The 23,042-nt window shown below is 38.8% G+C and overlaps 1 protein-coding gene across 1 annotated transcript in view; it reads left to right on the top strand.

The window, feature by feature from the left end:
- KPNA1 (karyopherin subunit alpha 1) overlaps positions 1-23,042 on the top strand; it is a 57,568-nt gene that overhangs the window by 23,376 nt on the left and 11,150 nt on the right. Inside the window, exons 7-13 of the mRNA XM_059492555.1 lie at positions 3,927-4,015; positions 5,283-5,382; positions 5,970-6,133; positions 7,221-7,299; positions 9,498-9,623; positions 21,668-21,795; positions 22,541-22,719. Of these exons, the coding sequence (XP_059348538.1) occupies positions 3,927-4,015; positions 5,283-5,382; positions 5,970-6,133; positions 7,221-7,299; positions 9,498-9,623; positions 21,668-21,795; positions 22,541-22,719 (865 nt within the window). The remainder of the gene's footprint in view (positions 1-3,926; positions 4,016-5,282; positions 5,383-5,969; positions 6,134-7,220; positions 7,300-9,497; positions 9,624-21,667; positions 21,796-22,540; positions 22,720-23,042) is intronic.

Raw genomic sequence — 23,042 nt, 5'->3', positions numbered from 1 at the left:
GTCTCACAATGACAGGTGTGTGTCACTGTGTTCTGCTGGACAGACCCAGCTGTCCTGTTCCCCTTTGGGAAAGTTTGCATTTTCAGCTTAGGCAACCAGTATGTTTCTCCCTCAGTGTTTTTCCATTTCTAGGTGTATTGCTGTTCCTTTTGGTAACCATCACTTGCTTGGCAGAGCTGACCTGTAAGTCTGATGTCCAGGCTCTGTTTGACTTTTACATCAGCAGTCCTATTAACAAGCTCTTGGTAATCAAAACCAGGACAAACAGTCAAGGTGTGAGGATGAGCTGCTTTCTCTGTTTGTCAGATGAGATATGAAAAGGAGGAGCTATAACCACCCCAGGCACTGAAAGAAAGATGTTTTCTGTGTTAGGACATAGTAGCAGTCATCTCCTAGGAATGTTATCCTTCCTTGTGTTCACTTAGCCAATCACACTTGCATGCAAGCTAATCTTCACCATCTTCAGCTCAGCATTGGATCCTTTTCCCAAGTCAGCACCCAGATGCTGAGAAAGGGTTGATTCTTTGTAATATTTCTTCTCCACTGAGAGACAAACTCTGCACACTTTTGGTGATTGGTTAAGCACTTAGTTTAAAAACCCAAAGAAATAATGGCTGAGAATCTTCAGAATCCAGGGGATAGTGGAGAGTTGTCAAAAAGCATGTGCATTATGCACAGAAGGTACCATGTGGTTCAACAGTACTCTACAAGACTTGCACTTTACTTTTACTGACTACTGAAGTTGTCCAGCACTGCAGGAAAAAACACTGGATTTCAGTGATGAGTAAAATAAATGGAAGATTTTCAACAAACCATACTCTGCTGTTAGCAATAAATGGAAATTTATACAAGTGTAAAAATAAGTGCTGTCAATTAACAAGGCAACATTTCTACTTCCAGTTTGTACACATCTTTCTACCTAAAATGTGGGTTAAAAAAATCAGGCTATAAATCTTAAAGTAATCTTTAAGTTGGGATTTAGATAGCAGAAGGTACTGAAATGGATTTTTTTTAATGAAATATTTTTTTTGATTGAATGAGCTCTAAAATGGAATGAACATGAAGACATTTAAGTTGTGTAGAATTAAGCCAAAGCCAAAGTGTTGTGGCAAGTGTTTGCATCTTGAGGAGTGCACAAAAGAAGAAATGGAAATCATTGAACATTATTCTGACAAGCAAACCCTGAAGAAACTTGTCATTGTTCATGTGTTTGTGGAAACCATGACAGAGCTTTGTATTTATGGCAGTATTTGATAAGAAGAATTTAAATGAGCTTGAGTTCTGTTCCTTACTTATCTGAAGAGCTGAAGTAATTTCCTAAGGAGAGACATCTTCCTTATTGAATGAAACATTGCATATTTTTCTAAAGTCACCCCAGGACATGGTATTTCAATTAATTGGCATCTTGTGTCCTATCAGTGATTAGCATTAAAAGGATTTGTTGCAACATCTTCTTTTACCAGCTCCTGTGACACCAAACTACATGGCCAGACTTTCCTTGCCTTAAAAACAATGAAGAATTGGAAAGTAAAGGTGCTATTTGACTTCTCTGGTCAGACTTTTTGATGTGAGATTTGCTGTTGCAAAGCCAGTCAGTCATTCAGGGTCAGAATGGATTCTTGGATTAAGTGATTATCACTCCTGTCAACCTTAAAAATAGATATTGCTATAATGGCAGAAACAAAGACCACAGACAAATAAAATAGGGCTTCCTTGGTTTTTTTTTGCCTGTGTAAGGGTGTCCAGGCAAGGAAACTGTGCCTTCATACAAAATCACTCACATCTTCAATGAAAGAGAATTATTCTTTTCCCCCCTGCAAAGTGTTTTCAGAAGATTCACAAATTTATTTAGGACTGTCTGAAATCTTTGGTTCATTCCTCAGGCTTCTCCTTGCTGTAGAAGTGCAAGTATTGGAGTGAACAACAGGTGTGGCTCCTTAAAGTTCTGACATGAGTGACATTTTGCAGGAGGTGGCATATATTCTGTCTCTTAAGCTAAATTTTTCTGGTAGTTGTCTTCTGTGTATTGAGTCCAAGAGGCTGCCAAATCAAAGTTACACTTTTTAGATAAACTGTTGTCACAATGGTTGTAAAAAGAATAAGAGTTAGAATGAAAAATGATGATGAAGATCAGTTTTGGGAAAGCATTGTGTAGTTATAATGGCTGTGCTGTTTCATAGCTCAGGTCAGTACAGTCTCATGCTGTGCCTCTGAGTGTGGCTGACAGCAGAAGCCTGGAACAGAGCAGAAAACAAAACCAACTAATCCTTCCTCAGAACAGTGGCCTGCTCTCTTCACAACCTGCAGTTTAATGGCTCTGATCCTATGCTGTTGTTGGTAGTACTGGTACAGGGGAGTCGTCTTTTTATTTTGTATCTAGCAAGCTGACATCTCTATCCACGTTCTGTATATACCCGTGGTTTTAGCTGTATTCACTCTGCAGGGTTAGCCAGTGCATTTGGGCCTCTAGAGTGAAGTCTTGTTTTTGAAAGTAGCATCTTTTTGCCACCATTTAAAAACATCTTACAGGAGAAACCTAATGCCTTGAATTAATTGACACTGTATTGAAAATTAATAAATACGTTTATTTCAGATTATCCACGAATTTCCTTTAGGTAAAAAAATTTAGCAATGCTGTCTGTTTTTTCAGAGGAGCATTTTGTTTTAAATAGGTATAGAGAGGGAAGAACATGTTTATTTTGTGTGAGGAACTTGCTTTGTTCAATTGGAGAAATAGTTATGCACTGTAACTCATTTTACTGCAGCTAAATACATAGCCTTCAACTGAAAAGAAATTTGGGGAGGACATTTAGCTGCTATCCATGACAAACAGGATTGCTTTTGTCCTCTGTATGTAGAATTGGGAGTACTTCAGTGGTTGTGTGGATATATGTATCTAAAGCCAAAAGCCAAATAAGCCAACCAAATAAACCGATACATGTATCTATTTGATATGACACTTAGTCTTCTGCTAACTTGAAATAAACAGCAAATATGAACTTCATAAGCTTTCTTGTGTGACAAAATATTGTAATTTTCATGGAAGTCATAAAATTGCTTTTATACTTGACATAGACTATTTCTACTTTTTAAAGTTAGAGCTTTCATACTAGTGGACAGTGGTGTATAAAACACCATTTGGCCCAAATGTATAAATCAAAACCAGTTAAATCTTTTGTTCTCATCATATTACAAAATATGGATTTCATGCTGCTTTAATTCTGGTAATTTTGATCTTTTCAAAATGAAGTTTGGAGTAGTACTGATGTCCAGGCTCTTACATTTTGCCATGCATATGACTTAATCAGCAATACTGGTTCTGTCTCATATAGTTTTATTGTAAAGAATTTATGTCCCAGCCCACCTGAACTCTTTGATTCTGAATATTGATTTATGTTGAACATAGATTCTAATTTTTATCTATGACTGTGTAAACAATTATATATATATATAATATTATTATATATTTATTATATTGTTATGCCTTTGTAGTAAATACTAATATGTGTGGCTGTTCCACACAAACATTTTTGGGTAGATACAGACTTGTGCAAGCTTGACCTGTGCTACAAACATCTGGGTTTAAATTAGGTGTGAACAAGGAGGGTAGAATTAGAATGTTCCGAAGCCTGTGGAGGTGAGCTCATCTCTTACTTTGTGGACAGAGCAAAGGTATGTCTGCCTGCACAATCTTTGGAGACATACATATTTGCTGTTATGGTGTTCTTCTTAGATATCCACAAATACTGCTGAATCATATAATGAGCTGGAGTGTATACATGTAATATGCAGCCAGAATGCATTCCCCTTCTGTACGTTGTCCAGGACCTAACAGAGAGAATAGATTATCTCCCAACTCTATTACATATGTTAAACTGGTAGAATTTTGAGAATTAAAGCAATTATTATTCTGTTTTTCCTTGCAGGCAGTATGGGCTCTTGGCAACATTGCTGGAGACAGCACTATGTGCAGAGACTATGTTTTGGACTGTAATATCTTGCCCCCTTTATTGCAGTAAGTTTGTTTTAATATGTTTTTCACAATTTTGCTTGAGTGCCTTATATGACTAAAATTTGGGTTTTGCCTTGAAGAATAATACTGTTTTCTTTTTCTGTGGACTAATCACAGTTTTAAAAGGGGACTCCTGAACTACTTTTTAAATGAAGCTAAAATGCAAACATGTTTTAGAAGCAGCTAAGCTGGAACTATTTTATTCTACAGTGTGGGTGGATGTCTGGACTTATTTTAGAGTCACAGAATAATTTAAATTGAAAGGCACCTTTGGAGGTCATCTAGTCAAAGCCTTTCTTCATAGCAGATGAGATCAGATTAGATTGCTCAACTACTTAACCAGTCAAATTTGGAACATCAAAAGTAGATTCCGTAACTACCTGGGATAACCTGTTGCAGTATTTGACCATGGCGTGGTGAAATGCAGTGTTCTGATACCTGATCAGAATTTTCTGTGTTTTGCCTCCTGATGGTGCCTCTTGTCCTGTCACTTTGCACCTTTGAGAAGGATCTGCCTTCCTGTTTTCTGTATCCACCTGTCAAAGTGCTGCTGGCAGCAGTTGTATCTCCTCTCACACCATCTCCTTCCAAGGCTGAACAAATCCAGGTCACTGACGTCCACTGTGTGTCATTTCTCTAGCCTGCTAATTATCTTGGTGATCCTTTGCTTAAGAAGCATATTATTGCTGAACCAATGACACCATCTTGTGTTGTCAGGTCCAAATTACAATTGCTCAGTCTCTGTGCTTTGCAGACTGCAGCAGGGAAATTCTCCTGTGCTCTCATAAAGACGTTGGTACAGTGGGAGATGACTATGAGAAAAATAAATGGAATTGTTACACTTGTGGGAAGATTAGGTCTTGACTTTCTGCATTTGACTTTCAGCCAAAGTGGGACTCATAGTCTGAGACTGACATAAAAATGCAGTTTGGCTACGAGAGTTCTCTTCAAACTACCTCAGAATAATTTTGTCACAATTCCTGCACCTCTTTTGACTGTTAATCTGCCACGTATCTAAGCATTTGAGTGAAATTTAGTGTAATGTTTACTGTTCTTGTTGTCATACTAAGTTCCTGTGTCTAGCATGTGTATTAGTAGCCATCAAGGATGATTTTCTTTAGGATGTGTTTTCATAGGAAAAAACTATCATATTTTGCCCTGGTGTATGTTAAAAAGAGTTAGATTTAATGGTTCATACAGTTAACAGGGTTGCCTGGCTTTGACTTTTTAAAAGCAAGGGTTGGATTTTATTTTTTTTTGTTTGTTTTAGATTGCTTTCAAAACAGAATCGTCTCACTATGACCCGAAATGCTGTATGGGCTCTGTCCAACCTCTGCAGAGGGAAAAATCCTCCTCCTGATTTTGCCAAGGTAAGAGGTGCTTGAAAGAAAATGTGTTGTGAAGTGGTGATAACCAAATTATTAGTTTAGAGTGGTGAAACTTAAACTAAACAGAAAGAATGCTTCATCAGAGAAATTCTGAAATGTTTTGAAATGGCCTTCTTTCAGATGAAGTTTTTTGAAGTTTTTTGTTTAGTCCTTTGGGCAGACATTCACAGCGACTGTTCTAACACAGCTGCCCTGTACCTTTTTGTTACTGTTCGTGTACTGGAGATGACTGTCCCATGGCAGGACAAAATTCTGCACATCTTGGCTGCTGTAGAGCAGCACCTGGCAAATCTTAGTAACAAGTAACATCTTAGTGGACAAGTCTGAGTTTCATTGGCAGTCGTTCTGTAGAGGCTGAAGAGTTGCTGTGCTGCTTTTCTGGAGACATGCTTCTCCATGCTTGTATAGCTACAGTCATGCACAGAAGTGCTGGCTAGGTCTGAAATTATCTGAGTATTGAATCTTAAGATGCCAGTGCCAAATCCAATAATGACATATAAAATCAGCTGACATAATAATAGGTCTTCTGGCCGTTTTAATTTTATTTATCTGCTCTTTATGTCTTACAGGTTTCACCTTGTCTTAGTGTGCTTTCCTGGCTGCTCTTTGTCAATGATACAGATGTATTAGCTGATGCCTGCTGGGCTTTGTCCTATTTGTCTGATGGCCCAAATGATAAAATCCAGGCTGTGATTGATGCAGGAGTCTGCAGAAGACTTGTGGAACTGCTGATGTAAGAAATCTGTTGCAAGCAAGCGTCACTCTTTTCCCTGACATCAAGATTATAACAATAAGGAGTTTAATTAAATAGGTCTTGAAATGTTGTGATATCCCAAGAGCAAGATTTGAGTTTTAATTTTACCTGTCTGTTCAGTGTTCTCTATTTGTCATGAGTAACAAAATCAATGGAATTTTTCTTGTACTAATTTTGCTGTTTCCTAAGAGATACATTTTTGTAAAATCTATAACATACATTGGAATTTTCCTTGTGTCATTGAAGTCCATATTATAGTTACTTAACAAGGAAATTACCTAAAGGATACCAAAGATATTGACAGTATCAGGGGCTTGAAATACAAATGATTTCTTCAACCCTTACTGTAGAAGAGTAGATGCACACTTTGGTCAGTAAAGTGTAGCTGTGAGAGTTGGGGTCACAGAGACTGACCTTGTTCAAAGCCATTGCTTCCGATCCAAGGTCAGGACATGGCCAAAGAACAAGGAATAATGGTTTTCAGTGATGTCAATAAAAAGACAATTAAGGCCTCTAATGTTACAGCAAATGTGTTGCTGGATTAATGAATGGAACATATTGCCTCTAAGTAGCTTTTTATAAAGAAGTTTTTATTTGAGAAAAAAAATTCCTTACTTCACCTTTCCTAGTCCAGTTCTGATTTAACAATGAAGATGAGGGGATGCATATGATGATGGAACATAATAAGCAGGGTTTGATGGGTTAAACATAGAACTTCTATCCCTGTTCTTCTGTCTCATTCATGGCCTTTGTGCATACTACATTAAGTGTATTTTGTAGTTAAAGATAATTACTTTTTCCTCCCAAGGATGCTTGGAAGTACTCTGAAATACTTTTATTCTTTAAATATTTTATTTTTATGCTGCTGCATGACATCTAAAAGTCTAAATATTTAGAAACTCTAGAAAGATTGCCATTAGTTTAAAATCAGAGTTGATTTAGGTAGTGAAAGTCATATTTATCAATCATATTTATCCCCTGGCTGATAAATGTTCCTTCCTTGAGAATGTGAAGCTGGAGATGCTTTAAGAAGGTTAATACTTACATTCTTCTTTGTCAATTTTAGGCATAATGACTACAAAGTTGTATCTCCTGCCTTACGAGCTGTGGGAAACATTGTTACAGGAGATGATATCCAGACCCAGGTATGGATGAACTTTCTCTTGTGTTGCACTGCAGTTCATCTTTCTGTTAATTGTGGTAACCTGTTCACCAGTACCTCCTCTTGTTCCTTTTGAAGATTGAAAGTGAAGGTTGATGACACTAATTGCTTCAAAGTGTGGTGGTTTTCCGATTTTCTGTTTAGTTCTGAACTGGTGATGGTTCTTAGGTAGCTGTGTCTGGGATTTGTGGGCAGCTGTGCAATGCTCTCAAGGGTGGGATGTTTTTGTTTATTTAAAGCAAATCTGTCTCTTAGGCTGAATTTTGTGCTGAGTGATGTATGCTGGTAGTGCCATCAAAGGCCTGTCTCATTCAGTGCTGCTGCCAATCTGTGATGAATCTATCATATCTATGATGAAAATACATCGTATTTATGATGAAAAACAAATGTCTGGTCATATTTTGGGTGGTATGTAGCTGTGTCTGGACATTTTGTTTTGAGAGGCATAGGTAGGAGGCAGTGACTCCCACCCCTGTATTGGATTTAAACTGGAAGGCAGGAAACCTGGTGTATCAGAGGCACTGGGCTGTCACTGGGACGCTTCTGTAGGTCTGTGCCTCTGAGACCAGAGTTAAAGATGAGTTAACAGCATCAGGGCACTGTTTCAGTATCTTATTCCTAGGAGGAAGATAACATGATTTTTTGATTGCTATAATATAGTTTGTGTAGCTGAATTGCAGAGGCATTGTTGTGTTTTTTTCAGTGGCATTTGTTTTGCAGATCAGTCATAAAGAATTATTGAGGTGGGATTTCATAATGTTGTTAAAGATAAAACCACAAGGGATCACTAATTCATATGCAATACAGGTTATTAAATACTGCATAAATCTTAGATTTTAATTAAAAATAGTTTAAGCGTTTTTGTTGTGCATGAATTTTTCCAAGGACTATACCATGAGCTTTCCTAAAATTCTAGAGAACTTATATAGGTAGGATAGTTTTTGATAGTCCTGCCTGCAGATTGTGCTGGATGCTAAAAAGTGATACAGGATGCATGTAAAAGTCAGTAATTAGAAGGAAGAGCCCAGCTTTGAGAGCTGATACATTTCTGAATATGAATGCAATGTACAAGTTCTTCAAGAACTGTTCTCTGTAAAACCTTGGGGCACAAACTTGCTTTTACTTTTTCTCTCATTTTCAGCCAATAACAATTGGCAGTGCTTGAACATGGCTAAAACCATGGGATAGTATGCGTGAAGAAAAAAAATTGTCCCAGGAGATACCTGATAAAATCCTGAACCATAATCTTTGCTATTTTAATCTTAGTGGGGAGTATAAAGAATTTGAGACTATGGAGTGATGCAAGCAAGGGAATTAAGTCCTCAGATTCCATAATCAGACGTCATGACCATGATTCAGCTTGACTGGAGTATTTCTTGTAAAATTCTGTACCACACTGTTCTTTCCAAGGTGCTGCTTTTGCCACACAAGGCAAAACTACTGTGCTTCTTGGTGTTTTCTCTCAATTTTTGGCTTCATTGTTGGAAGTTAGAATTAAATTAAAAAAAAAAAGATTGTTCATTTTTCATTTATTGAATTATGTTATGCCCTTTTAGCAGGTCAAAAAGTCTTTCACTATCACACATGACATCATCAAGGGTGCTATCCTGTAACATCCAAGGTCTGGGGTGTTTTCTGTTGTACTTTGGTCATTTAGGAAAAGGAAATTTTGTTGCAATTTTTCTCCACTGTAAAATTGCAGGGTTTTTGCAATTTTTGTAAATTTTTAAATAAGAATTGTTCATTCATAATGTCACTGCATACAACACTGGTCAGACTCTGCACCGCAGTGCCTGCAGATGTGGAAACAGAAGTAGTTGGTGCTTACAATTGTACAAAAATACAGGAAAGTACCATAATTTTATTGTTGTTTCATCATAATGTGCTTAGAATCGTCTTGTTTTCAGATGACATTGAAATCATTATGAAGGTGTAGCCTCTAACCTGAAAAACTTGGTAGTTTTGCTCTCTAGTTTTCCTGCAAAATTTATTCAATTCTTGCTGTGGGTTTTTTTTTTTTTTTTTTTTTTGTATATTTAGTATTTAAAAAAAACAAACCTGTGGTCATCTAATGGGGTATGCTTTTTATATTTTCAAGACATTGTACTCCTTTTTCCTGTGATTCTTTATCCTAAATTTCTTCTATGGTGTGTTTTGTTTTGTTTTTCCTGTTGTATTCAGGTAATTCTGAATTGTTCAGCTCTGCAGAGTTTGCTGCACTTGCTAAGCAGCCCAAAAGAATCTATCAAAAAGGAAGCATGCTGGACAATATCTAATATAACAGCTGGAAACAAAGCCCAGATCCAGGTAAGCTTTTCAGCTATGATCAGTAATTTTTGTCCTGCAGACTAGAAGGAACACAGGTGACTTTTTTTGTGCATAAAGTGCATATTTGTGTGAATGCATTGTAACAGATATATGATTGCATACAAAGTATATTACTGTGTGTATTTAGAATATTTCAGTGGCCCAGTTATCTGCAAATTCAAATTATTTAAGTTTCTAATCCTCTACACATTATAAGGGGGGGAAGACAGTCATGTTAGAAAATGCCAAAACATGGCTAAGCTCAAGAAAATTTCATCTTAAATAATTTGCTTTGTGCTTTTGACAAAGATACAGAAATTCTCAAGTATGAAAAGAATAGGCTACAAACTTTGAGAATCAAATAATTTCACATATTTCTTGGTTTCACCATTGGACACAGACATACATTTGAAAGTACTTTATTTCTGTTAATATCTCCTTATAATTCCTTTTATAATTTCCATAAATGTGCCTTACAATGCCCCATTATAGTCATGTATGCTTAGCCAAATATAAATCTGCTGTTTATAGAACTGAACAGTAATAGAGACTATCTAACATGTCTTGGTATTTGCCCTTTCTGGTTACACTAAATGTTGTAATCCCTTCATATTAAGTGGTAGCACACAGAAGCAAATGAGTCCCACTCCCTTGCGTCAGTCATTACAATTAGGCTCCAGAAGATCAAATCATTGTTCTGAGTCTGGACTGAGTGTCAGCCATCAGGAAGAATTCTCAGGACTTGTCTCCAGGTGGTATAAATGAGAGATGGAATATCTTTTCCTCAGAGAAAAGTCTTTGGCTAGATGAAGAAGAAACAGCTCAATATATTTTGTTTTCCCTGAATATGGAGTTTTGTTCAAGAACAGCTGTACTAGGGAATGTTTTGCTTGTCTTTCAGGGATGTGGTTTGACCTGGTGGGATGTCAGGTGTCCCTCCAAAGCTGCTCTGTGACTCTTCTTCTCAACTGGTCAGGAGAGAGAAACTAAAAGGGAAGTTTCATGAGTTGAAGTTAAGGACAGGCAGAGGTCACTCACCGATTACTGTCATAGGCAAATCCAGACTCAATTTGAGAAATTATTGGAATTTATTACCAGTCAAAATCAGAATGGGATAATGAGAAGTAAAATTAATCTTGAAAGCACCTTTCTCCCACCCCTCCCTCCTTTGTGGACTTAACTTTATCCCTGGTTCTTTTCCTCCTCTCCTTGGCAGTGCAGAGTACAATCAGTTCTTCACAGGTTGTTTCTGCTGCTGCTTCCGCCTCGGGGAGGGAAGTTCTTTGCCTGCTCCAGCATGGGTTCCCTCTGGGGTCACCAGTCCCACCTGCAAACCTGCTCCAGGGTGGGCTTCTCTCTCCACAGGGCCACAAGTCCAACCAGGGCTCTGCTCCAGTGTGGACTTCCCATGGGGTCACAGCCTCCATCAGGCATCCACCTGCTTCAGTGTGAGGTTCTCCATGGGCTGCAGGTGCATCTCTGCTCCCCCACGGACCTCCATGGGCTGCAGGAGAGTGCCCTGCCTCACCATGGTCTGCACCACAGGCTGCAGGGAATCTGTGCTCTGGCACCCGGAGCACTCCTGCCCTTCTTCCTGCACCGACCTTGGTGTCTGCAGGGCTGATTCTGTCACATATTCACACTCCTCTCTTCTCTGGCTGCAATTACTTTTGCCCAAGAACTCATTTAAGAAGGGGAAAATATTATCACAGAACTACTGTTACAGTCTCTGGTGGGCTCAGCCTTGGCCAGTTGCAGGTCCGTCTTGGAGCCAGCTGGCTTTGGCTCTGTCAGACAGGGGGGAAGCTTCTAGCAGCTTTTCTCAGAAGCTGGTCCTGTAGCTCCCCCAACTGCTGCCAAAACATTGCCATGCAAACCCAATACAAAGAGCATTGCCTCGTTCCTTCTCTTTTGTAGAAGTGTTGGAAAAAGAGGTTGTAGTGAATGATAGAATCGTGAAGGCTTGGTTTGGAAGGGACCTTAGGAAGTTTCAGCCCCTCTGCCTTGGGCAGGGATGCCAAGCTATTTCACTAGATTAAGTTGCTCATGGCCCTATCCTACCTGGCCCTGAAACCAGGCATTATCTGATAAATACAAGTATTTCTATCAAGGCAGTTGAATAACAGTCTCATGTAAATCAAATTTAGTTCTGAGGTTACATTTTTCAATTATTTTTCCCCCTTATTGGATACATAAAGTATTTTCAGAGATTGCAGAAGGTAACTGTAAGTCTGGCAGGAGGCATTTATTCTTTGAGGAATGGTAATAAATGTCAGAAATATTAAACTCTGGAAATATTTGTCTTACATGTAACCTGGAAGAAACAATGTTTACACAGAAAGTGAACCAAACCTCTTAATATATTGGCAAAAGTAGCCAAGGCATCATTGTTGCCTCAGTTTTCCTTGGAAGGCAGCCTGATTGCTGCTCTTATAATGGTGACTCTGGATTACTTATTCTGTATGACCAGAATTAGCATGAAGTGGTTAACTCTCTTCACCTGTGGGGTGGAGTTACTTCTCTTTTTGCAGAAAACTTGCATGAGACTATGAAAAGGCTGCATAATTTTCCTGAGGAATAAGTGTATTACAGCCTTTGCAGGCGACACTTGAAATCTTTTTGGTTTACATTCTCCCCTGCAAAGAACATTCAGCTGCTGAAGGGGCAAGCATAAAGCTTTAATACATTCAGTAAGGGCTTCATCTCAGAAGGCATAGGAGATAAGGTTAATACCTTTGTGAAAGATACTTCAGTCTTTGCTAAGATACCTGAAATTCCTGAAAATGAGTGTGAGTGCTCATCTAACATTCAGAGATCCTTATGTTAGGAAATGAGTGGGCAAAACCCAAAAACTTAGAAAGGTGGAAAGCTCTGTAGGTCCTTCTTGTTTGATGTAAAGATATGACTAAGATGGAAATGGGATTGTGAGGAAAGGAACCCCTTGCAGTGGTATTTGCTCTGGCTTTCTTGGTCAGGATTTTGTTTTTACTGCTGGAGGTCATGTTTTTTGTCAGATACAGAGAATGATATGGTTACTCAATCTAACCTTGGTAGAGCTCCAAGAATTTTGATTCTGCTTTTATTGTGGTTTGTGTGTTAATCTGTGGATTAGCTGAATTTCTAACAAAAGGTGCTGTGTGAAATCAGCAACTGTACCACTGGTTTTTTTCCCACATCAGCAATTGTAATGGCTGTGCAAGTAGCAGTGCCCAGAAGGTAGTTACTGCTGCTTATACCAAGGTAAAAATGTTTTTGCCTTTGTATTTCTTGTGTTTCTTCTTCTTCTTTCTTTGCTCTTTATCTCTTCAACACCCACCTTCGAAATACAGTATTTTCTCTCTAGAAGGGCATTTGTGCTTTTTCTGGAAAGTCTAATAGTATTTTCTGAGGAACAGTACTACCAAATATATTGTCTTAAGTTTGTGTCTTTTCTCAAGTCTGTTGGAGGGTTGTTTCAGGATGTGTGATTGTACAGGGATGTTCCAAACTTAAAAAGAGCTTTAAAAAGCCGGATACCTATACAAGTCATTCCATAAAGACATATCAGAAGTGATAATGGAAACTAGTTTGTTGTTAGAGCATTTTTTCAAAACTTTGGTATCTCTGTTTTTCTTATTCTTGATCTACTGAAGATACAGTTATGAAGAGTCCTAGAAGTAACTTGAATTCTAGTGCACCAGAAGCTATTTCAGTAGTGTATTCAGTTCTGTAACTTCTTTGTAACTTCTCTGTACCACATTGTCCTGTTTTCAAGTGTAGGAGTAGATGCCTGTCCTTGTTTGCACAGTACTCATACACCTGGTATTCACTACTCAGGCACAAGTGAGGCTTTAGCTGAAGAGTCTTATCTGTATCCCTGGTAATCCTTGGTCTTCTAAACTGTTATCATGCCCTTTATATGAAAATGAGTAAGGACAAAATAATATCTCCTTTGTTAAAACAGAATTTGCCTCATCTACCTGAACAAAATCATTAGTCTATGCATGTGTGTGTTCGGCAGTTTTAAAATGTTTTGGGGTATTTTATCACAGATCAGCTGCCTTTCTATTGAGAACAGATTGGAATTGCATGGTGACTTGAAAAGGTGAGGTCAGAAAGGAGAGGGAAATTAATGCTGTGAGCCATTAGTATCGAATCGTCATTTCTAGCAGCAGCTCTCTAAAAGTGCAAAAAAAGCCCTTTAAATCTGCATAGAAAAATACTTGTGATTATTTGCATAGAAGTTCTCTTTCTCAGGAGTCTTGTATCAAGAAGAAAAATGTGTCAAACAAATCACTAGAATACATGTAGGTTTAAAAGAATCCAGCTTAAAAGTAGCTGCCTTAGGATATGTCGCAGAAAAGGTTGGAACTGTGTTGATGTGTTATGCAGGTCCAGGGAAAAATAATTTAAGAAGCATTTTCTCCAAAGTGAAAGCTGTATTTCATTTAGGAGTCCCTCAGGCCCCATTCAGAGTAATCTATCTGCATTCAGACTCCAAGCTCACACTTGCTTTGTAGTGAAAAAATGACTGCTCTAAGTATATATACCCTATACTGACAAAAATTAAATTAAAAGCCAGTGTTTCTGATTGTGAGTGGGATATAAATATCCTGGTAACGGTGACATACTGTAAATTGTGTCCATCATGAGGCCTTGATTTTGGAACTGCAGAAAATGGCTCACTAGAGAAAGCTGTGAAGTGAAGCACAGTGGAGAGTGCTAACAACATGCTTGATTGAAGAGCTCAAAGTCAGTGTTTCTTGGAAGTAAAATTGGCAATTGCAGGTGTGATTGTGATCACCTTGTGTTGAAAGTACCATCACAGATATGTAACAAGTTCCAGAAGGACCCTTGATTCTTTAGCTTCGAGTCTCAACCCAGAGAATGTTGTGTGAGATACAAGATGTGAGGAAGCCTCCTTTCAGCTCCAGAGCTGATAAATCTGAATTTCTTTGAAAATGCCTTTGAGGTATTACTTCAGACGACTCCTATTTAATGGCAAAATCATTGTAAACATTTGAGCTGAAAAGCACTTTAACAAAAAGGACTTCTGAAGTTAAAAATGCTGTTTGGTCAAATGTTTCTTGAAGATGGTCACATGCTAAAATGGAGAATAAAAGTGTAGTCTGTTGTTAATTGCTGTGATGATAAAGGATAATTCCCATCTGGGATGAATACTTGATTTAGTTAAGTTCATGGGTGAATCTGTTTCATCTGTGAGTTGAGGTAGGTTTTTTTTCCTTTCTTTACATGAATTTCACATTGTGATAAATTAAAACGTTACTTCTTGAGAACTGGTCTTACAGAAGGAATTCTGTGATACTAAGATACTAGATGCAGCTCTAAATTAAATTATTTACCTTCCTTTCTTCTCAGTCCCTGTAAATTGCTCAATAGTTGCTACTAGAGGTCATAAACTGGAGCAGATCTGTTCCGCTCTCTGTGGTGTTCACTGCATTTTGAACATGCGCAATCTTTAGCCAGAAATCAGACAAGAATGATTTCAGCGTATGATAATTTTTTCACGTCTGCCTGGCATAGTAACCCACATTTTTGCAAGTTACCAGCTGATCTAACTAGTGGATTATTGCTTCAGAACAGTTGGGATGTTGAAATGCTGTGGAACTTTGGGTAGCGCTCAAGCCATAATCTAGCAATCCCTTCTGCACACCACGAAGACATTAAAATGTTTTGATGAATATAATAGGTATTTTACCTAAGCAGTATTAACAGACAGAACTATATTTAGTGTTGTCTAAGACTGCATTGGGTTACACTCCCTCCATCCACCCACTGTAAAGTATAGAAATATAAAGTCAGAGGGAAGGACTTTTATATTCATCTCCACTTTCATACTGCCTACGATGCTGTTTGGTAGCACACTCCAAAGGCTTTCACTGCCATTTCTAAAAGATAAGGCAGCAGCCTATCACTATTAGATTTGCACTCCAACACAAAAACTAAACTCTTTCTAGCGTTAAGGCATTGTAAATTAACATGCATGAAATGTGTGGAAGTGTGTGCTGAACTTTCTTTGGTGGCTCTTCCTAAAGCACAGGAAGTGTGGGGTTTTTTCCCCACCAAAGGTGGAAGTGAAAGCCTTTCAGAGTGTGTTATCAACAGTGCCTAGGCAACAGAAAAGTGTGGTGGAATGCAGCAGTCTTTCCCCTCTTTATTTCTGTGCTTTCAAGGTTTGGGGTGGATGTGTATATCCTGATGCAGTCGTGATTGTCACTAAGTATAGTTTTTGTTTGTTAATTTCCTAGTTTGTATACAGCTTTGCTGTACTTCAGTGGATAGCTTCCCCAGTCAGGGAGAAGGGGAACTACATCTTCCTGGGAGTCAGAAGGAGAACGGCACAACTGAAGCTTAATCCTGACTGTGGACCCTTCTGAAGGGTATGAAAGGCTATCACATACCTCAGAAAATGTTCTGTGCCTTAACTCCGCAACCCGTTGAAAAGCTGTGGAGGGCAGTACATCAGACACAATCCTCCATGTCTGACAGTGAAGACATCATAGGAGTTCTCTGCTCTTGACAGGTTAAGAAACTTCTCACTTCTTTTCTAACATACCTTAAATGTTCACAAGAACATCTGGAAGTCTGAGTATGGGTAGGCATGGTAGCCACAAGATCTGTGCCATATTTTTCCTCCTCCAGAGTTTCTTAACCTTGCAGAAGAGTGACATGGGCAAATGTAGCAAATGATATATTGTGTGTCACAGTTTTAAAAACTCTGGAATGAAATGCATTTTTACAAAATGTGGTGAAAGTTACAAGCTCAGGTTTGTCAGAGACTCTTCTCCAAAAAGACCACTGGGGACCACTCCAAAAGCAGTGCTGGGGACATGGAAAAGAAGTTACATGATTCATACAGAGCTGTGGTTTATACAGGCATCAAGTTACCTTAAATACACAGTGTGTTTCGTTTATGTCGTAGTTGGCATAAGTAACCTAAGAATCTTATAATGCTGTTTGTGGTAGTAGGACTTTAAGAAGTATATTCATTAAGAGCAAAATACTGCATTGCTGACAAGGTCATATTAGTTTGCAGACTAGAGAAAGTCAAAGATTAATCTCTCTCAGATTTGACTTTGTGTTTAAGTACAAAATCTACTTTCAGGCTTCTGCATACCTTAGACCACATTGAGGGCAGCAGAGCTAGAGTACCTTTAATTTCTGTATTGTGGCTGAAACCCACAGCAGTCAGTGGTGTGTTGCTGCCTTTGGGAGGCTGGTTGGTCTGTTTGGTTTTTTCTTTTTTTGTTTTGGTTTTTTTAAGATTGACCGATCCTAAAAGCAGGAGAGAGCTCAACAAGGTGCTGCTCATTATACTGTAGGTTCTTCTTGATGGCAATAACAGCCTTGTGTAAACTGGCTAGAAGTTTGCTTCAAACACAGCTTGGAGGATAGGCTTAGGTGTCTGTGTCAACAATAAAGGTTCATTAGAACTGAGATCTGAAGTGCTTCCTCTCTGACTCCAGGAAGGCAATGTTCTTTGTACCCATGCCATAGTGTGAAGTAGTTTCAGCTTACAAACATTTGCTAAGTTTTTTATGAAGCAGTTGTAAATTGAATAAATAAACAAGGTAACTGGAAAAGAAGTCACTGAGAACTAAAATTTCCAGCCAGGAGGGGGAGATCAGAGCAGCAGGGCTGTATTTACAGCTGCCAATTATATGGTGACTGTTTTTTGATTTGTTAAAGGTAATGTGAGTGGTTGCAGGAGCAGGAAAAATATCACAGTCTAAGACTTGTTTGCTTTCACATTTATGTGATGAATGATATGTGGGCATGTGGTGCCAGCATGTGCACACTAAAAGTGTGTGTGTGTTTGCACATCACAAGTGATTTAGGTGTGGGAACCCAAAGGGAGAGAAGCAGATTCTCACGGGGCTCAGAATATGAATTTATTATACTATGGCTGAAGACCTCCCTAGCAACAACTAACAACATATTTTGATGAAACATCCATGCAGGTGTAATGAAAAATTCATTTTTGTAATCTAGCTTCACTCTTTAAAAATCCAGTCCTGTGAAGTGAAGAAACTTGATTAAAATAAGACAGGTGGAGTGTTTCCAAGAGATAGGCAACCCTCCTAGAGGACTACACCACTGGGATACCAACTATTAAAAAAACCCCCCTAAACCAAAACAACATACACACCCCAAACCAAGCATAGAAAAGTTGACACATAAGAAGTGAGCGTCAGGTTTGCTGAAGTACTGAGCATTAGAAATTAAGTTTGAAAGTTCATATTTCAATTAAAATTCAATTTCAGTTAAAAATCAGTTTTGGTTTTCAGAAAGACTTGTAATTACAACTCCAGATGGGGTTCAGTTCCAGCAAATACCAATGGATGCAGCTGGGCAAAAACTTGAGTGTTAATGTATTAAAGGATGGGCTTTGGATTGCCTATTATGCAAAAAAGAGATTTCTAATGCATTTTGTAGATAGCACCTCTGTGCCTAGTAGTGGCAGCCTAAAATGTTTTTATTTCTTTCATGTTTTTCAAATTCTTGTTGAACAGAAATCCCTTAACTCTCTTCCTTTTGTTTGAAAGCTATACTTATCTTGAGCATTTTCTATGCACTACACTTTGGTCTTAAACACACTTCCATATCAGGCACACACATTATAGGAATGCTAAAAAAGTAAAGTAATTTGAATTAAGCCAGTCTAAGTCCTTAGAAGTTTTATGTGCCTCATCCTGCCACAGTTCTTTAGGGCTTTGCTCTGCCTGAGGCTTGCTTTTCTTAAAAAAAAAGAAACCAAAAAACAACACCCCCCCCCCACACTAAATCAAATTCTGTTTTAGCATTTACTGTTTTATTACTTAAAAGAAGTTTACTTGAAAGGGAAACATGACCTGTTTCCACAGTAACTGTTGTTCCCCCATAAAATATCATCGAGATGGGAATCCTTAGGTGTTCTAGTGTGCTTTCAAGAGTAACTGCTGTGGGCAGGCTGCAAGTCATAGGGTGTAAATACAGATGGTGCCTAGCACTTACTCTGTGTTGGTACTATATTGTTTCCTCCCTTGCTGAGCTTAACTAGACTTTTGAAATCTAGCGAAGATATTAAGGTTAAAGCAGATCATTTTCTCACCTAATTAATGTGGTTTTTTTTTCCTTAAACCTGAGCTCTTAGAGTTTCAATTGTTTTTGAGAGGCTGCTAGTGGAAAAGCTTTGTGGTGTTACAGGGGGAGAGTTGAGAACCTTTCATTCAGACTCATGCTAGGGTGAGATGGCAACACTTATATTGCGAGTCAGGCAGCAGCAAACATAAAAGTATATTGACTGGTAATGATCTTCTTGAGTCAGTCTCTTTCAGAGAAGTGCCTTATGAGAGGCTGTGATTCATTGTGGTGCTTTAACTTGTTCTGCTTGGGTAAAGACAGCCAATTTCATTGTAGAGCAGAAACGAAGCAAGGTCCCCATAGCCTTTTACACAATAGAAATAGAGATAAGAGCACTCAGCCAAGAGATGGGAGATAGGGATTCAGTTCTTTCTGAGGGTTCAAGTGTGTATTTCTCCACTCTCAAGAAGAGTAATTTTACCCACTGAACTGAAGCATTCAGGCACTGAAGCAATGAGTTCAAAGTTGATTGAGCCTGAAGAAAAACAGTAACAATCTTTTGTGTTTCTCCCACTTAATTGCCCGGATCCTGGACCTCCCAGTTGCTACTCAGTCAGTTTGCCAGCAATCTAAGTACACTGTAGTCTTCCATACCCACCACTGCTTTTGGGGATAACATAAATTCCCCCACCACACACGGCAGGTGCCCAGGCAAATGGGTTGTGTGACCTGCAGTTCCTTTGCAGCTGAGGTGCTGGGATCTTCATTAAGCTTTGCTCCAGTCCCTCTAGTAGCTGGCATCCAGGCACATGGGCCCTATGGGCTGTGATCCTGCCCCAGTGGTTGATGTTGAGACCTTCACCTGCTGCAGTTGCAGGTGACCCTTTCATCCAAGACCCGACACCAGTTGCTGCCCCCAAATTCACGTTTTATGGGACCTGATTTCATGGCCCATTTTGCTGCTGAGACACCTCCACCCACTGCAGCTGCTGGCCCCACAGACACAAGGGGTTCTCCTGAGGTCTGGTCCAGTTCCTGGCCCAAAGTGAGTCGTGCTCAGTTGCTAGCACCTAACCTTTACAGGGTCAGGTGGGACAGAGAGAGGGGTTATGTGGTAAAATAGTTAAGGAAAGATTTGTTATTAAGTTTTGCACAGTTGCACTTGTGGAGGCCCTGGAGGGGCTTCTCCTAAGTTACACCCCCTTGGCTCCTTCCCCAGTTCCTATGCCTGAATATAGGTACTCCTGAGGCTCTCCCTCCCTCTTCCTTGATTGGGCCTCACCTTGATACTGCCTGGAGACCAAGGTCAGCTGGGAGGCCCCTGGGGGGAGAGGGTGGGACCTTGGGGGGGAGTGCATGTCGGAGAGGAGAACGTCTCACAGCGTGGCTGAATTAAACATCTATGGATGTTATGCAAAAGCCTTTTTTGCTTCTTTACCATGGACTTTGCTAGCAGCAATTCAAGCTGCAACATGCACATGTCCCTGTCATCAGCTATAAAGTCCAGGCTGGCTCTCTGCCTCTAGTTTCTTAATGACCTATTAGTAAGTGACTGAACCCTTTTCTTCTTTGTGATTGTTTCCTTATCCCTTGTCTATTGGGTTTGTGTCACTGAGTGTTTTATTTATTACTTTCCTGTTATTTGTATCTGCCTTTGAGCTGGAAAGGTCCTTGATCTGATAACCTTAATGAAGCAGATACTCTCATGTTCCAAATACCCTACAGTGATAATTTCACAAATTAATTAGATTTTTTTGCAGTAAAATACATGAGGGGGTAAAATGCATCTCTTTTTAAAGATACTTCCTTTTATCTTTTTTGATTTTTTTAAATAGCTGGCTCCTGTTTATGACCAATCACTTTCAGCAGTCATGTTCTAAAATTTCAGTTAAGGATACTTTTTCAAATATTCTTGGCAATGTACAAATGCAGTACAACGTGGCGTGATGGAGATAATAGTTTTCCTTTAGGACCCCAGATTGCTGTATCAGAAGTGGGGATTCTTTAGAATAGGAGGCAGTGTTCGTGGGCCTGTTGGCTGGTACAACTAAGAGGCTGTATAGGATTTACGAAGCAGAGGCAGTGTGGATGCCCAGACAAACAGGAAGGATAAAAGAAGTATCAAACAACTGTTTTATTTTTACCAGGTTAGCCATTCACACTATGAACTGACTGTAGCTTTTTGCTGTATGTAATCTGTTTTCTTCTGCAGAGCTTTGTGCAAAAGATCTTTTTGGCTTTCTTTGGATTTTTCTTTGTTAGTTCTGTGATGATTTATGCTTGTGAAGTGATAGATTAAAAAAGTATTCCTGAGATCTTGCTTGGTTGAATGATCCTTATCAAAATGTTTCAAATCCTTGTCATAGGTATATAACAAAACTGGTTTAATTTTCATCTTATTGCAAAAGGCTGTTTTCAGAAGGAGTTACCAGAAACTTGAAGTTGCTGCTCAAATGTTCATTTGGCTTCTATCACTTTGTTGAGCTAAGCAGGAGAACCCTACTGCCAAACCATCAATGCTTTGTCTTTTCATCAGGTGGTTGCTTCTTTTGAGCAGTTCTTACATGAGCAACTTTGCTCTGTTGTCTTGTGCACTGGAAATGTATAATGGCACAGAGGCCTATGAAGTTAAGGGATCTTAATGACTTAATGGTTTACTGACTTAATAGCTGAGAGGTTTACTACCTGGAAAAATAAGGGAACTATGGCATTCTTTTGTTGTCAGGATATGATTAAGTAACTCATTAGATATGGCAGTCGCTAGATTCTGAATGCGTTTTTGAATGAATTTTGAATGAGAGCAGACCACAGCAATAACTAAGGTTTTGAACGTAAAGCTGAAAACTGATTTATCAGTTTTGATGTTTGATGAAGTGACATTTCATTGTTTAATGTGTTATGTTGGGCATGCACATTAACTCAGGGCAAAGAAGTTATTTCTAATTTTTATTATGACCCTGCCATGTCATTTGTTTTTGCAGACAGTCATAGACGCCCATATCTTCCCAGCTCTTATAAATATTTTGCAAACGGCCGAGTTTCGGACAAGGAAGGAAGCTGCTTGGGCCATCACAAACGCGACATCGGGAGGCTCTGCTGAACAGATCAAGTATGAAGTGCTTTAAATCTTTCAATGCAATAGGCTGAGTTAGTGTTTGTGCAAGAAAACAAACTATCGGCCTAGAAACTGAGAAAGCTTTCACTGTGCTTTCAGTGCTGTATCCAGAGAGACCATGGCCTTGTTATGAATGGGCCTTTCATTCCTTCAGGGAGAGATCATAAAAGTATTTCAGCTGTAATACTTATTTACATAATTATACCATTTGTCTTATGTAAAAAAAAACCTAAATGCAGGTTTTAAACTAACTTCTGAGGGGTGTAGAGTGTAACACAGTGCAGTAACAGTCTGGAGAGGAATAGCTCAGCCCCTTGGACAATGGCATCACGTGCATTGTTTCTCCTGTTTTGCTCATACCGGTACGTTATGCTTATATGCAGTTTTGTATAAAATAAAGACTTCACAAGCATGTTAAATTAATCTAATTGCTCTTTATAGAAAATATTTAGAAGTTACCATTATAGAAATATAGTTTATGGTACAAAAAATAAATTATTATTTCAGAGCTATATGGAGAAAGTGAGACAGAGAAAGAATTTTAAAGTTATTTTCATTGTTTCAGCAGAATTGACTGGATAGAAATAGATGTCTTTAATTTCCCTAATTTTTCCAGTCAAGTTGATACTTCATCTGATTGATTGTTTTGATTTGTTTGACCTTCATACTAAGTGCTTAAATGGCTACACCAATTATAATTTTGCAGACAATTTACTGGGTTCCATGTGATATTTTTCAGGTACTTAGTAGAACTGGGATGCATCAAACCACTCTGTGACCTCCTGACAGTAATGGACTCCAAGATTGTGCAAGTAGCTCTGAATGGGCTGGAGAACATCCTGAGGCTTGGAGAGCAGGAGTCCAAACGCAGCGGCAGTGGCATTAATCCTTACTGCGCTCTTATTGAAGAAGCGTATGGTATGGGCAAAACACCTGGGGAAATCTGGGAATACTGACATGGTCGCAAACTCATTGGAGCCTCAGCAGGCCCGGTTCTGTTAGTTCCCTTATCCTTATCACTGGTACTGAAAATAATCTGTTCTTTGATAAGTTTTCAGAGTACTCCATCTTCTACATTATCTTTGTGTATCGATTGGAGGAGAATGTGCAGATCTTCTTTTCTTGATTCATACAGAATAAAAGGTGTTAGAAGAAAACCACTACAATTCCCAGCAGTAGAGATTTACTAGAATTGCTAACATTTGGGTTTCATTATAGCATATTTCCCTGCTGTATTATTT

This window comes from Ammospiza nelsoni, chromosome 2 (assembly GCF_027579445.1).
Source record: "Ammospiza nelsoni isolate bAmmNel1 chromosome 2, bAmmNel1.pri, whole genome shotgun sequence".
NCBI lineage: Eukaryota > Metazoa > Chordata > Aves > Passeriformes > Passerellidae > Ammospiza > Ammospiza nelsoni.
The sequence above is the reverse complement of the archived record's forward strand: the minus strand, read 5'-3'. Positions and strand labels throughout refer to the sequence as shown.